Source organism: Neltuma alba, unplaced genomic scaffold, assembly GCF_004799145.2.
Source record: "Neltuma alba isolate B1F8T4 unplaced genomic scaffold, ASM479914v2 tig00007535_pilon, whole genome shotgun sequence".
In the NCBI taxonomy this organism is placed as follows: domain Eukaryota; kingdom Viridiplantae; phylum Streptophyta; class Magnoliopsida; order Fabales; family Fabaceae; genus Neltuma; species Neltuma alba.
This window is the reverse complement of record NW_021634805.1, coordinates 35,539-51,949: the sequence shown is the minus strand read 5'-3', so window position 1 is coordinate 51,949 and position 16,411 is coordinate 35,539. Positions and strand designations below refer to the sequence as shown.

Below are 16,411 nucleotides of genomic sequence, written 5' to 3'. Positions count from 1 at the left end.
TCCAGAATGCTCTTGTCATATTTTCAAGGCTATCCCCTTATCATTTGTACTTTGCATAAGACACAATCACACAGGTTCTGAGATTAATCGTTGGTGCACGACATATGGTGATTAGCATGTAATTTATTATTTCACCTCCATCTGTGTTCACCTATTCCAAACAGCAATCAAGAATATCCAGTGTTCATGCCACAACATTTTCAAATATGTTTCTAGTCATATATGGTTACGTCTTTATATTTATATACGCAGAAAGCACAGCGTAGCTATCAAAAGGATGTGGCGAGTTTGAGGTGCCAGAGAATCACGTGCACCAGATGTCCTAGGTGATGGGCAAGGTTGTAGTAAAAAACTAATTATTCATCTTCCATGGTCTGAAGCAAGTTGTCATTTGAACCCTTCTTAGCTAGACCTAATACTTTTGGAAAGGACTCGTTGTGTTGACTCTGTTAATTGATCCATATTTTTGGAACTAGTTTACTTTTTCTTTATTTCTATACAACTCGAAAAGGCTAATCTGTCTTGCAAATCTTTTGGGGTTTGTTAATACTGTGCTCATAGGGGAGAAAAGGCTTGAGGGGAAAGATGATTCTGTCTTTGTCCAACGAAAAGCTTTCTTTGGATTTTAATCAATTGGATATGCCTAAATCTACTTTTAGTGTAATGCCTAATTGTCAACAAACTGTAATGAAGAAACACCAGTGTCATTGTATCTTGTATGACCTCTATGTAGCTTTTGTGATATTTTGCCAAACTATACATTTAGCACTTGACCCACAGCGAACGTGTCATTCTGTCAGTGGTTTAGCATAATTGAAACTGACTCTTGCTGCCTGATTTTACAGAATGGGAGGTCGACAGCAGTTCGGGCTATTATTACCGTCAGACAATGGTTTCTATTATGATCCAAAGTCAGGGTTCTACTATTCTGATGCCATAGGTACGCGTTGCACGCACTGTTGTTCCGTCTGTGTTTTGTGTTTGGTTTTGTCATTTTTCACGATGTGATTCGTGTGTGATGATATCACAACTGTATTGATAACCAGGTATTTACTCAGAAAAATTGCTGCAGGCAAGTGGGTGACTCAAGAAGAGGCATATGCCTCACCTCACTTTTCTTCTAATTCTGGGCATAACGGACCCACTGTTAAAAAACCAACGTCAGCTTCACAATCCAAATCAGTTGAAGATAAATGCGCAAGTAAGTCTCAAAGTGGACCTGCACCTGGACCAGTACTGTCAACTGCTGTGAACCCGATGAGATCTACGAAAGCAGCCCCTTCCTCTCTTGCTGTGGGAAAGAGAAAGAGAGCTCCAGATGCAAAATCCAAGGTTATGTCCAAAGAAGAAAAAGCAGCTCTCAAGGCAAGAGAGGCTGCCAGGAAAAGAGTAGAAGAGAGGGAAAAACCCCTGCTTGGGCTGTACAGCAAGCCTTACTGACCATGGAGAATACTCTGAGCCGCTGGATTTTGATGGTTATAATTGTCGCATTAGAGTTCAGCTGGAATCTTCTTAGATAGCTAGAACCTACCCCTTCACCTATAAAATTACAATTACAAGTGAGCATATACAACTTTTGACAAGGTAGAGCACTATGATTCATGGTTGAAGTTGTGACCTTTATCCACCCGAGGATGTGTCGTTTCTTCCTTTTAACTTGGGTTGTAATCGGTGAGGATGTTTTAGGGTGAGGAACGCCTTGTTAAAAGAACTGGTGAATTAGACAGAGTTTCGTGATGCACGTGCTTGGTTCAAGGCGAAATAAATTGTGGCAAGGTAATTTTGTTTTTGGAAGCCTACGAAGTGAGCAATGCATACATGAGCCTGCGTTAGGTCTTAGTAAAATCAAGTCACGATTAAAATGGATGTTCTCCACAAAGGAAATGACATGATGACATATCTTAGTGACATTTTTTCGAAAAAATAAAAATCAAAACAGGAAGGGAGCTCATGGCATTAACGAAATGTATAGCCTTTCCCGTAAGATTTATTTATTTATTTATTTATTTACGAGGTCCCATAAGATTTAATTGATGATGGCGTTCAATATTAGACGTATATGCTTATTAATATTCCAAGAGCAGGATTTATTAGAGGACTGTCAAGAATCTAGGGCGACAAAATGAATAAATTTCTCGTTGGTTCTGATAATAACACGTTTTTTTTTTTTTTTTGTGGGGGGAAGATGGATGAGAATGGCGAAAGAAGATGCAGTGCACGTTGTTTAGTTTTGAGAGTGTGAATGGAAGTAAGGGGGACCAGGAACAACATGCGGTCATGCTGCGTAGTTAGTAATGACTGAGTCGTCCTTCAATCATAAAGGTCAACCATTTCGGCTGACCAGGCTGACTTTTCGTGGTCACCTTACTTGTCCCCGATCCCTACTGCGGTGATAAATATTTGATTATGAAGTTATAATTTGATAAAATACTATAAAAATAAGTTTTTTTTGGATTAATTTTCATTCAATAGCCTGAAATACTTTCTCATATGCATCAACACTCAAAATATTTTGTAGTATATTTAGTATCCTAAATATTTTTAGGTACATTTAGCACGCTGAAATATTTTTTTTGGCTTAGTGCTTGATACACCAAAAATATTTTTGCATACTGGACATAACTAAAAAGATACATCAAGGTATTGGATGTACCAAAAAATACTTTACAGTACTAAATGCATCTGAAAAATATTTTAAGATGCTGAATGCCCTATAAAATACTTTAGGGTAGTAGATAGATCAGAGAAAATATTTTGGCATCTTAAATTTTTGTAGCAAATTTCCTATTTTGTCTTTATCAATTACTTATTTTAATATTCAATATATTTATTATCTTATTTTTCAAATCATCATCTCTTTTCATCACATGTTCTCTCTCTTTCATAATTCTCTTTATTATAATAATTTTCTTATTCTTTTCTTATACCCTCTTTCCTCCTATAAATAAAGATATTTTGGAAAAAGAACTTCTAATTTTTACATATTTATTGTCTTTAACTAACTTTTTGATCTACATAAGAAAGTTCTATGTTGTTTATAATAAGGGGTGGAGGGAGTAATGTTTATCAATAATTACTTCTCCTCTCCATGACCTCAAGTCAACTAGAAAAATTAATTAAAAGGTACTTATGGTATCAAATTTCTAAATAATTTATAAACTTTTTTAATTTTGTTCTCAACAAAAGCCAATATTGCATTAATTATAACAAATTGCTCAATGAAAAAGAAAAGAACAGATACTAAATGCGTTAGATATTTTCAAACTGGATTTATATTCTGGATTAAAACAAGCTTAGAAGAAATAACTCATATTATAGACATAAGATGCATACCATTTAAAATCACGTTTTAATGAGGAAAGTCATAAGTGTATGATTATCTTTAGTTTAGTTGAAATTTTAACAATAATATCACAATGATCTCCATAGAAGTTTAGTACTTGAACTTACAAGACATACTGATATGTAATTGATATCATACAACCATGTCCATAATTATCCTTTTTCTTTTTCTTTTTTAAAATATTATTCTTAGTTAAAGTTGCGTCTTTTTTAAAAAAGAAAAAATTACTCCTCTGGTAATTAATATAGAACTCAATTATTAAGTTAGTTTTGGTCCTAAATATAAGACTCATTTCTTATATTTATCGATTTTCTCTAAATTACCCCTATAGATACTCCCTCAACCATAATCAAGTAGAAGAGGAAGAAGGGGTATTAGAAAAGATGATTACAGTGTTTTAGGAAAAACGTGTCACATTTTTTATAATTAACTAACTTAGCTAACTTCCTTAACCTAATCAAATTAATTAAATGTGTCTTATATTAAGGACCGAAGGAGTACTTTACTTTTTGGAGCAAGTGTGCCTAATGCAACCCGCTCTCCCCACAATAACACAGTTTTAAAAAATCAATTCAGAAGCAGATCAGGTGACAGACTAAATCTTTGGATGATGAAACAGTCAAATAATGCGTGTGAATTACAGGATAATGAGGTAGCAATCCAAGTTGATTATTAGAACCAACTAATTAAAAACCTGTGTTGGTGCTAAATGTAAGTCACTCGTAAGAAAAAATTTTAGACCAAGTTACTTATAGTATATGTAATTCTCGTTTTTCAATCTTATCCATTATTTAATAATAATGAAATTTAAAAATTTTACCAATTTAATATATTATTAATATGCAAAAATGTGTTACAAATGACCAACATACATGGTCATTTTTAGTCTCCCAACTTAATAAAAGACCAATTAATTGTTGGTACACGTTGGCAAAAAAAATTAATTATTGGTCCACGCACATTAAGTAGTGCGTTGGTCTTTATACTGAGTCTGAAAGGTTGACTCGCCGCGATAATTATCACTCATTTTATGCGGGGCTTTCTTTTTTACCCGTTCAATTTGAAATTGATGGAATCACCAACTTCCAAACCACTCGTTGAGACGGTGGGTTTAATAATATGAAACATGACCAACATTATATCTTAATCTCACTAATTAATCAACATCCAAGTGTTTAAATATATGTTGGCAATAAAAAAGGAATAAAAATATACATATAGCAATTTGTACACAAACAGCTTTAAGGACAATCAGCCAACTCAAGATATAATGCTTTCTCATCGCGAGCGATTATGATTGTGAAACAAAGGATATAATTATATACTAATAAATTATTAGACAAATCGTTAGTATAATTAAGTATAAAAGCAGTTATTCAATTAATAAGGTATCAAAGTATGTTAATTTTTTAAATTAATTAATAAACTCTGGCCAAAAAAATCAATTAATAAACACTTGCTTTGAAAGTATAACTAATGATTTCTGGAACTTACAGTGAGTTAGAAGTAAAATAGTCCGACAATTGGGAAAAATGATGCAACCCCTTATATTCTTTAATCAAAAAAGTTCTAATACAACTGTTTGATGTCATAAGTGTTATTTGAGTTAATTGATTATAGTTCTATCAATATAACCTTGTTATTTAAAGGACTTAAGATCTTAACCATAATTAAGAACAACTAAATCCTCTCTACGTAACCAAATAATATATTCCTCTGGTCCTATTGATAGGACAAGAGATAAGGGTTTTCTGGTCCTATTTGTTAAGTCATTTCACTAAATTTTTATCACGAATATACTATATTGTTCTTTATTTATTATAGCGTACATAGTTATTTTTTTTTAAAGTGTGTATATTAAATAAGGATAAAATTAAAAAGTGGCTATATTTTAATGGAGAATTATAATGAGGTCCCAATAATAAAAAAATTACCAAACAAGTATAAGAAGTTGCATTTTTTACTTTAAAACTTGTCATTACTAACTGCTTAAGTTATTATTGGAACTTTTTAGTAATTATGTTTCTTATTTGGGACTTGATTGTATTCTTCTTATTTTATTGAGAGTTAACACAGTTTAAAATTTTTTATTGACCTACGTAATACATATTAAAAGTACCTTATAAATAGAATTAAACAAGTACAATACAATTTTAATTTGTAGAAAAGATGGCTATAATAATAAGCATGACTTGATAGCTAATACTATGATGTTGTATGTAAGTTACTATCTCTTATTCTTAATATAAGAGCTATATAACTAAATTATAATGTTAAAAAAATTAGATAAATTAGTTCTTTATAATAAATGAATATTCTCTTTTCTAAAATACTCTAATTAATCGTGTACAGAAAATTACTACTCTGAGAGAAACTCCTTAACAATGCATAATGATCGTTGAGATTACCTCGAAGTAAATTAGGTAAATATCAAGACAAAATAAATTAATATCTTTTATTTAAATCAATTGAATTTTTAATTAAAGCTTATATTAAAAACGGGAGGTAGTATATTTAAAAAAAAAAAGACGGTTAAGTGGCAATAACTTAAAGTGTAGGAAAATTTAATACCCAACCTCATATTTATATAAAAGTTTTCATATTACCAAATCATAAGCAATTAAGTATATTACAATATTGTAGGAGATGCAATGAACGAATAAAGGAAAAACTAGGGAAGCATGACATTATTGCAATAGTGTGCATGTAGGACTGCCCTCCGATATACACGGCACACGCACACAAATTAGGCACATACTCATTATGAAGGTCTAAGGGTCCTCTTTTGCCTTATTTTTTCATTACAACACCCCCCCCCCCCCCAAAAAAAACATTTTTTCAAAAAGATGATGACCACGTGCACACCACCGACCTTCCCCCTCTCTCTTTTATTTATTTTTTCCATGCGTGACATAAAACTCTGTCATTTTAGTTACAAATTAAAATCAAATAATATGAAATATCTACGCACTATTATTCCTAAGTTAAGAAATTAGGAAGAGGCTCAGTGCATTAATTACGATTATACATTGATACACAGATGGATGGCATCAGTGGTTATGCACTGAGAAGGAGAGAGGAGTGGGTCATGTGGGGGACAAATTTCTAGTTTATCAAGGAAAGCAATTGCCAATTGTGTCTCATCATTGACGTGACCTTTTTTTAAAATTATTTTCTAATTACTTTCAATAAGGAATGGGCCTCTTTTCCCCCACTTTATTCACTGCCTTTCCTTTGATTTAGGGACAATCTACATGTTTATTAGTATTTTTTGGATAAAACAATGATTAACAGTGGAAAAACACTTTGGCCCAAAAAAAGAAAAAAAACAGTGAATAAATACAAGCAATGGATGCCGACGGGATAAGGAATTATGTTTGGCAATGTAACTCATATTTGAGCTGGTGGGAACTTACCCCCTTGTGTCCAAAATATAAGAAATAGGGGAAATTGCAAAAAAAGACCTTGGAATTGCAAAAACGCAGATAGGGACCCTTGACAACTTCACTATGGGTTTTTGACAAGAATAATATGCCCTGAAGTTGTCAAAACCCATAGTGAAGTTGTCAAGGGTCCCTATCTGCGTTTTTGCAATTCCAAGGTCTTTTTTTGCAATTTTCCCTAAGAAATATTCCCAAGAAATATTTTCATCCAAAATATAAAAGATTGACATATTAAGTTATTAACTATTGATAACTGTTCGCTTTATCTTCTTATAAGGATGAGCGAGATAGTAGAATTTCCCATTCATATTTTTTAATAAATATAAAATGGATAACTTGTATCAATTTAAAAAATATTATAGATTAAAAGGAGTATATTTTTGCACTTGATTACCTTGTGTCTTGGGTTTAACCCAGTTGTATTTCATTTGATATAAAATCAAATACTAGGTATTTTGCTGAAAAAATACAATAGTACTGTATTTTACATATTGCAGCACTATCCCTCTATTTGACTCTATATGTACAGATAATTAATTAATTTGCGAAAATAAGGAAAACTAATTAAGAATATTTGTGTCACAAAATGTATTTTAGTTTTAAAAATACTCAATTAATTTGAGAACGAACTTCTACAAAAAAAAAGAGTATTTGATAACACTCGTTAAACTAGTCTACTTCATATTATGAAGGACTTTTTAATAAATAATATGTCATGAGTAGTTAGATATAGATGTGAAATATTTCACCCTGATGAATACATCATCCCCTTATCAATATATATATAATATATATATATTACAACAGGATAATACATATGGCCTTCTTTTTTGACCAGTTAAATATGATTTTCTTTGATTTAGCTGTGATTAACTTAATTAATTGACCTTTTGATCAGATATCTTTATGAACTTTTTATTTTTAGAGGCCTTCTTAATTATATAAAAAGCATGGGAGCAAGCCACATGGTTAGGGCCTTTAAGATTTTCTGATTACCGCAAGAGTGTCAACCACCATCATTACTGTCGGTACTGATTGACAAATTATCCTCTATTTAAATATTTAATCACTTGAAATACTTATAAAATATTTATAATACTCTTTTAAAAAAAAACTAATACCCTAATATATAAATTAAGAAAAAGGTCTTATTCATAGTTTGTTTTATTTTATCTTTCTTCTAGTACTCTGCAGGGGGCCGACTTCACAAGTTTTAAATTTTTAATATTTCATCCTCTTGAATATAAATCACATAAAATTAAAAAAAAATTATTATCCATGTTAAAAAAATAGATTATTTCGTACGTGCTTAGAGTAATATATTTATCGTTATATTTTTATAAAATTTAAAGAATTCAAAGGATATATCATTGTACTCGGCTTTTATTCACTGTAGGTGTTGGTATGTCTTATGCAACAACGATCTTTTAACACTGTACAGCATCATCATTCCACAGGCTAATCATTATACTACAAAAGTTGCCATCTTTTCTTTCCTATCTTCCTTTTATTTATTTGTTTGTTTGCTTTCAAATTCTTTCTTCGATTCTCTCTTCTAAGCTTGTATGTTCTCTCCATCTTTATCCTTTCACGTCCCCTTCATTAGCTGTAATTTATATACCATTTTAGGTTTGCATTTGATCCGATTTGATGTTTCAAATACTTAAACGTTCAAATATACTAGTGGGGAAAAAAAAGAATAACATGCAGTTTAAGTAGTAGAATTGCGTTAACGGATTTCATGATGAGATTATTCTTTTTAATTGATTTCATAAATATAGTGCTTCTCCTCTTTTAAATATAAGACCCTTTCTGTAATGTAAATTACACTACAAAAAGAATATTATATTTAGAATCGGATCAAGAGTATTTTATATTACATGTTGATAATTTTATAATATTAAATCATACCAAACTTTTGAACTAGTCATACATTTCACACATGCATGTCTTAATTAATGAGAAGAGTATGAAACAGACATATGCGGAAAATGCAAATACTCATTTGTTGTGGTTGGACGGCGACCAGCATCCTTTGTCAGTTTGTTTTTCCCCCTTCCAAGCAACTTATGCATACTTCACAAATGCTCGCTAAAACATTAATATTAACTTGCTTAATTATATGTTCCTCTGTTTTTATTTATAGGATAGAAAGAAGACTTTTTTTTTTATCCTATAGAGAGATTTTTTGTATAAATATATAATTTTATCCATCATTTATTATTATACTGCTTTTATTTACATAAGACATAGTGTATATTAAATAGAGATAAAATTAAAAAAGTTGATGAATTTTAAATAAAAATTAATAAAATTTAATTTTTTTTATTTATATAAAAGATATTAGAAGTGATTTATAAACAGAATAAGAAAAATATTTAATTAATTATCCAACTTGAATACTCTCAAATCCACCTAACACATTGTCTCCCCTGGCCAATAAATAAAATTACCAACTGAAAGTACGTACCCATTTGAAATATCACCTACTTAAGTTTTGTGATTGCTAGTTTGCTACAGAATTAGAGTCTCTCCACTACTCTTCCCATCCTCTTCCCCTCTACTACCCTCTTTTTCTCTTCACAACCATTGGATCAAAACTCCAATGATCCAGATTTAATATGTTATAACATTTTATAAAAATAAATATTATGATAAAAAATAGATAAATAAATTTAAACTGTTAAAATCTAATCTGAACAGTTCATAACTACAGACTGTTATTATAAAGCAAATTTTTTTAATTTTTTTTATTACAATTGTAAACTGTTCAGACCAGATTTTAACAATTTAAATTTATTATTTTTTTTAATAACATTATTTTTATAAGATGTTAAACCTGGACCATTGGAATTTTGATCTAATGGTTGTGAAGAGAAAATAAAAGTAGTGGAGAAGAAGAGGATGAGAAGGTAATGGTGAGAATTCAAGTCGAGTTTACTACTACTGCTTTCAACTTTTCATTCAATTTGTGGAAGCAAAGTGTTTGGACGTGACAGAAATGGCTAGTTTCTCAACAAAGTGATGATAACGTTAGAATTTTTGGAAAGAGAAGTGCTCATGTTCATTGTCCCAACAATACTCTAAATAGAATATTAGCTATTGTCAATATATTTTTATGGGTGTATGCGGGAGGTTTTGATTTCGAATCGTTCTCTGTATACAGAGTGAATTCGGCAACAAAAGATCTGATCTTTATCCTCACTTGCATGAGGTATTAATTTCTGCTACAAAGAAGTCTCCCCAAATAGATGCTTTAAATTTCAGAAATATTTCAGAGAATGGATATATATATATATATATATATATATATGGTGGTATTTCTAAGAGTTGAGATATACCTTTTTTTTTTTCACAGACTAATATAGGTGATAATAGGTACATTATCTCATGGGAAAATTATACAGTATGATTTTCACGCTCTCTCTCTTTTTCGCCAGAAGCAAAATGAAGGTTTTGTTGGAGAAGAAGATGCAACCAGAAATTAATGTGGATGATCATGGACGTGAGAAAGATCCAATTCCTCTGGAGATGCCATGCATTCCAGGATTGAAGCCCAAGCAGCCTAACAATCCCTGCTTGTAAGGCAAGAACGTCTTCTTCTTCATCTCTTCTGCAGCCGCTCTGTTCACCGTGTAATGCAATTCGTGGGCTGAAACCGCCGCCCCTCTCCTCCGTGACGTTGATCCCGTACCCGACCCCTCCGAGGACCGGAAACTTGAGTCCTTCGCGTCCTCTTCCCCTGCCTTCTTCGACAGCATCGTGTACTTTCTCAGAGGGTCTTTGTCCGTGGCTCTCCCCTCGGAAGCACTCCGAAACAGCAGAAAATCCTTCAGCCTCCATTTTCTGTAACCTTTTGTGAACGAGATCGATGATAATAACGATGAAGTAGGCGTGGTGGGCTTTGAGTAGCTTGTTGAAGAAGAAGAAACTCTTTTGCCTGTTTGCGAAAAGTCCTCAGAGACAGAGTCACTCATAATGTCAGAGACCCTCAAAGGAGACAATGATCTGCTTCCTTTACGACCAGAATTCGTCCTAAAAGTTCTTTCTCTCCCTCGGCTTTTCTGATCTTCTCGCCATCCTTCACTCTTACGGGCTTCTTCCATGGCAGCTGCGAATGGATCGAAATTCCTTTTCTGATGTCGTGGGGAAAACGCCTCTTGAACGATTCTCTTTCCCTCAGAGATTCTCGACCTCGGAGATGGCATATTCGAGTTCGACGCCGGAGAGCTATTCCCGTCGCCGGAATGCAGCCGCGGAGGTGGCTTCAACGGCCGGATTTTTCCACCATCGAAGAGCTCATCTGCTGTCAAAGCAGTTCTGTCCAAGTGCCCACTGAAGTCGAATTCAAAGTCTTCGTTCCCAATCCCATCCCTGTCCTGTTCGGTGCTGTTGGTGGGTTTGGATTTGGGAACGCCGGGCTTTTCTTCCCAGAGGAAAGGGACAGAGGAAGAAGAAGAAGCAGAGGAGTGTCTGGGCAAGTCATCGTCGTTGAGGAAGAAAGGGGAAGGAGAGCGATTGGGACTGGTGGGGGCACTGAAGAAGAAGTTGCCGAAACGTTGAGGACTAGAAGGAGCAGTGATGTAAGGGGAGGAGCAGTTGCTGTCGAAGTTGAAGTTGTCCGGCGCCGGAGACGGCACCACCACTTCGACCTCCATGCCTGAACGTAGTTAACGGGTGGTTCCGCTGTGGGTGTGAGAGAGAGTGTCGGCGAGAGAAAGTGAGAAAGTGAGAATAAATAGAGGAGAGAGAGGAGGAAGGCGCGAGGAAAGAGAAAGAGAGAGAGAGGCGACAGGAAGCCGCCTTTACAAGACTGAGCCCAACTGTGATGTGTAATTGTTGACATTAATTATTAGTTTTCCTCTACTCCAAGTGTCTCTCTTTGCTTCTTTTGTGGTTCATAATTTTGTTACTAATTATAAAAAACTTATTTTTGTTTAAAGGATTTATTGTAATTTTTTATTTATGTTCTTACTAAACAGGAGTAATATTCCCTCATTAGTAAATAAATTATTTCAGGCATTATAAAAAAAATTTCTATCCACCTACATATTTAAAGTTTTTAACTAAAATTAACTTATTTTTTAAATATTGAAAAAGGTAGATATTTAGTCTTCATAAAGACGAGATAGGGGAGAATATATTTGATAATCCCTGTTTTTGACTGAATTTTATTAATTTATTATTAGCCCAGGAGTACAAGATTACACTAATTTCTTTAATACTTCTCCCCTTTTTAAATATATTTTTTTTTGCATAAAATTGTAAATAGTAGTTTTTATGAGTTTCTTTCAAATTTTATAATAAGAGGAGTATTTTTTTTAAAAAAATCACTGCAGAAGTTACATTCATATGCATATAGCTCTTTTTAATATTTTTCATTTCTATCTTAATTTTAAATTTTTCAATCATGGGAAATATATATAAACAACGCTCCCCTCTCTCACAAAACAATAACAAAAAAATCTAGATTTACTAGTATACTTTTGAGGTTTGTCACCAACCTTGATGCTTAACAACTATGAGAGTTGAAATTTTTTTAAAAAAACATGTATACTAGTACGACGTATCATTTTCAATTTAGTTTTTGCTCGGACGGGATTATCTATGAGCTCGGGTTGATGTTTTTATTTAAAGCCACAAGCATCGCGTGTTTGAGTTTTGATTATCTTTGACTTATAAAGAACTTTAATATGCAAATGCATTACTTTTTCGTTTTCATCACTCACATGTTATAACAATACTTTTATATTTTTTGTACCCCTGGTTTTAGAATATTAAGGCTCTGTTTGGATAGCACCCCAAACCATGGTTTGGGAAAAATGCTACCCAAACAGCCTCTCCAAAAACCAAAACCATGGTTTTGGGTCAAAACCATGGTTTTGACTCCAAAACCATGGTTTTGGAAAAAGCAAAATTTTTTTGCTTTTGGAGAAAAAAGGAGAGTGTGAGGGCCTATATGATATGTATCTTGTTATTTTTTTATAAACATATTTTTTTATAAATATATTTAATCTTATATTTATAAATATATATAGACATTAATTATTTATTAATTATATATCTTATGTATTATTAATTATGTTGGTAAAAAACATATTATTAACAATTTTATTTTTTCAAATTAAAATATATCATAAAATCTATTTTTTCTGTAATTATCATATTAACTTATGTTTTTTTTAGTAATTTGTATATATAAAAAGTGCTTCTGATAACAACTATCCAAACACTCTCACTTCTCAGAATCACTTTTTTACAAAATCTATTCTTCACAGAATCTATTTTTTCCAGAATCTATTCTCCAGAATCACTTTTCTAAATCACGGTTTGGTTTCATCCAAACACACTCTAATTCAATCATTTGAATGTGAATGTGATGTATCATCACTCCAAAAAAAAAAGTATATTCATAACATTTTAAATATGTCTTGGCTTTCCAACTGATAACCTAAGGACTCAGTGAAGCAATTCACTGACAGGATGGAATTATATTGTTGATTTGGGATAAAAAAGAATAACTTATTGAACTGTGTAAATTGAGTCACCTATCCCTTGTTTTAGAAACTCCAATGATTATTTGCAAATGAACCAATATTGAACTAGTTTTTTGCCCTCTTAGATAGCCTCAATTGTAGTTTTGGTCCCACAAATTTAGTTTTTGTCAACCAAGCCTCTAAAATTCCATAATCATGTATAATTAGCCTTTATGGTTTACAGGTATATGATTCTAAACACACATGTGGTTTAACAATTAACTCAAGGATGCCAACCTTTTCATTGATTGAAGAAAGAATTGATGGTCTCATGAGATCAAATCAGAATATAAAATTGTGTGTGAAATTTTAGAGACTTAATCTGACTAGATATAGCTTTTTTTATTTTAATGACAATGATTCCAGCATTAATAACAAAAAAAATTCAGTTAAAAAAAAAAGAGTCAGCTAGAACTTTGATCTTTCGTACTCATTATTAATAACGAAAAATGGGTGAGCACGAAAAATTAATAGTTTTATGTACTTACCATTATGCTGCAAGTTCAATTGTTTTCGTAAAAAACCACGTTAGCCTTGTTGAGATGGCACTGATTTATAATTTTATTTTTTTCCCCAATTTTCAGCTGGAAGCTAAAATTTGTAATCCCATCAATCATTAATTAATTATTCTGACGTTGAAATAAGCCAGGAAATGGGCGAGCACATACAAGCAGGACGAATTGAGCAGCTGGATTAAGGAAGATCACAAAATGAAAAGGTTAATGAAGACGTCAGTTCATGAAAGTTTTATTTTTAGCTTAAATATAAAATATAAAATTATTTTATTTATTAAATTTACAATTTTTCTTAAAACTTTTTAAATTAATTATACATATTTAGGACGTGATATGCGATACGAATAACTGAGAACTTCTGAAAAATCAATATAGATTTTTTTAAATAAGTAATCTAATTAATTTTTTCAATATTTATAAATCAATTATATAACTTGTACGTTAGCACAACTAGCTATGAGTCTATGACATGACATTGATGTTAACATAATGTTGGTTTGTTTTAATCCCTTTATAATTACGTCACCTTTTGTTCCCTTGAATTAATGCGGTAAATCAGAAAATAATTGAAGGGAAAATAACAGTGTAAAGTGAAAATGTAGAAAGATATGTTTGTGCTATATATATGTATAAAATTAATTGAGAGCCAGCGTGTAATAAATAATACTACATCCGATCCTATCGTTTACAGATTATAAATAAAGTCTTATAATTATAATATAAGGTAGTAATTCTAAACAAGCATAAGAAAACAATAATAACAATTGAAATTTATCGTTCTTGTAACTATTTCAAACTACTGTTCTGTGATTACAAAATCATGAAAACAGGTAGATCGTTTTAGTTATATGTCCTGCCAAATATTCCTTAAAGAATATTAGTAAGTAAAATTTAAATCGGGCTTCTTAATTCAACTACAAAATCAAAACATTAAATACCATACAATACATTTGAAAATATAACAACGTAACTGAGAAATGTAAAATTCAATATATTATATAAGTATTAAATTAATTATTGTTTTCCATTTACTATTTATTTATATACAGCGTCAAATAGGAGTATCTATTGCCAAAGAGCCTCAACTTGATTTCACGAAAGCTGTATATATAATCCATACATATCTACTTGATCTCTGTTTTTTTTCCTTAATTACTTCCCTATTTTTCTCATTTGTAGAACTGGAAAAAAAATGCATTGGATGCGTCATGAAGATAAATCAAGCAGTCTAAAACCCACTAATAAGGTGTAAAAAAAATTAATGAAACCATTAATAACTAGTTCTTGGTTAGTAATTTATTAACTAGTTCTTGGTCAGTAATTTATTGAAAAATTAAATTTTTGATGGATCATAACAATATTATGTCGTTTATATAATTAATCTTATGGGATAAAATTTGTTGTAGGGAGTGTTTGGCAAATATCAAAAATATTTTTAAAAATTATTTTTTCATAAAACGAAATAAATTTTTTTATATATTTATTTTATAAATCATAAAAACACTTTTAAAAATTATGTTTTGATTTCTATCTAATTGTATGATAAAAAAAAGAAGGAAAGAAAATGTCTGTTTCTTGGGATTTGAGAGAGAAGGGACATGGAGGGATCTTTTTTTTCTGTTAACCAAGAGGACATGGTGGGATCTGGGGAATAAATGGTGGTACTGTGAAAGAATGGGATTTTTCAACGCTTATGAATCGTGACAGAGAAATTTGGACTATTGGAAAATTTTGCAGATCGAGAAAGGGAAGGCCAGTTTTCCGATTGCATTGTCCTTCTTGCTACATCCCCAGACAATATCAGGCTATTTTTGACTTCCTGCAACGCCCCACGGTCCCAATGTTTAATGCATGATATATATTTTTTAATAAATCATGCTGTTTAAGTGTTTGTTACATGACATGTCTGGTTCATAATTAGGATCATACGGTATGATTTAATGGCGAAAGTTGAATTGAAAATACAAAATATGAAGCTGAAAATAGCAAATACAGTAACCCTGCATAATATGGCTCTTTTTAAATATTGTGCACTTTTTGTTCTTCCAATATTTTCTATATAATTATTGCGAAGACCTTTTTATTATATTATTCACATAATATTCACCTTTTACCTCAAACATCTAGTTTTATTGAAAAATTGCTCCTCAACGCAAAACAGGGATACAAGCAACCTTTCACAAGTACTTTTTCGGCCACGTTATTTCAGACAATGACGAATTGAAGATTTCATTCACACGGGAAAGATACACAAGTCGTCAACTGGTTTGCATTCAATTTAAGACTTCCTTGAGATAACTCGTAAATAGTTTTTTAATTATAATTTGCAGAATATGAAATAAGTATATTAAAAAAATCATCTCAATTTACGAAAAACGTGCAAATCAATTGGGATATACTTGGGATGGAAGGAAAATAAGGGAAATGAAGCTTAAATCCAGACTTTGCCTTAAAAAAAAAATATTTGGATGAAATTAAAACCATAATTTTAAAAATATTTTTAACACTTTTCATGGTTACCATTTACCAAGCAAACCCCCCCTCCCCCAAAGACAAACTCTGCCCCATTCCCTT

The 16,411-nt window shown here is 31.6% G+C and overlaps 2 protein-coding genes across 3 annotated transcripts; one reads left to right on the top strand and one right to left on the bottom strand.

The window, feature by feature from the left end:
- Window positions 1-388: 388 nt before the first annotated feature.
- Window positions 389-1,794, top strand: LOC114752760 (zinc finger protein ZOP1-like). 2 transcript variants are annotated; one of them, XR_003740905.1, is made up of 2 exons: window positions 389-940; window positions 1,047-1,159. XR_003740905.1 is itself a non-coding variant. In XM_028941465.1 (2 exons), exons 1-2 carry the CDS (start codon window positions 847-849, stop codon window positions 1,438-1,440), a joined length of 462 nt encoding a protein of 153 aa, XP_028797298.1. In that variant the 5' UTR covers window positions 398-846; the 3' UTR covers window positions 1,441-1,794. The 2 variants fall into 2 exon arrangements, 1 of the variants encoding a protein (XP_028797298.1); XM_028941465.1 differs by having other exon boundaries at window positions 398-940; window positions 1,073-1,794.
- Window positions 1,795-10,151: 8,357 nt separating this feature from the next.
- LOC114752758 (uncharacterized) lies at window positions 10,152-11,613 on the bottom strand. Its single transcript, XM_028941463.1, has one exon. It carries the CDS (start codon window positions 11,442-11,444, stop codon window positions 10,284-10,286), a length of 1,161 nt encoding a protein of 386 aa, XP_028797296.1. The 5' UTR covers window positions 11,445-11,613; the 3' UTR covers window positions 10,152-10,283.
- Between the last annotated feature and the right edge of the window lie 4,798 nt (window positions 11,614-16,411).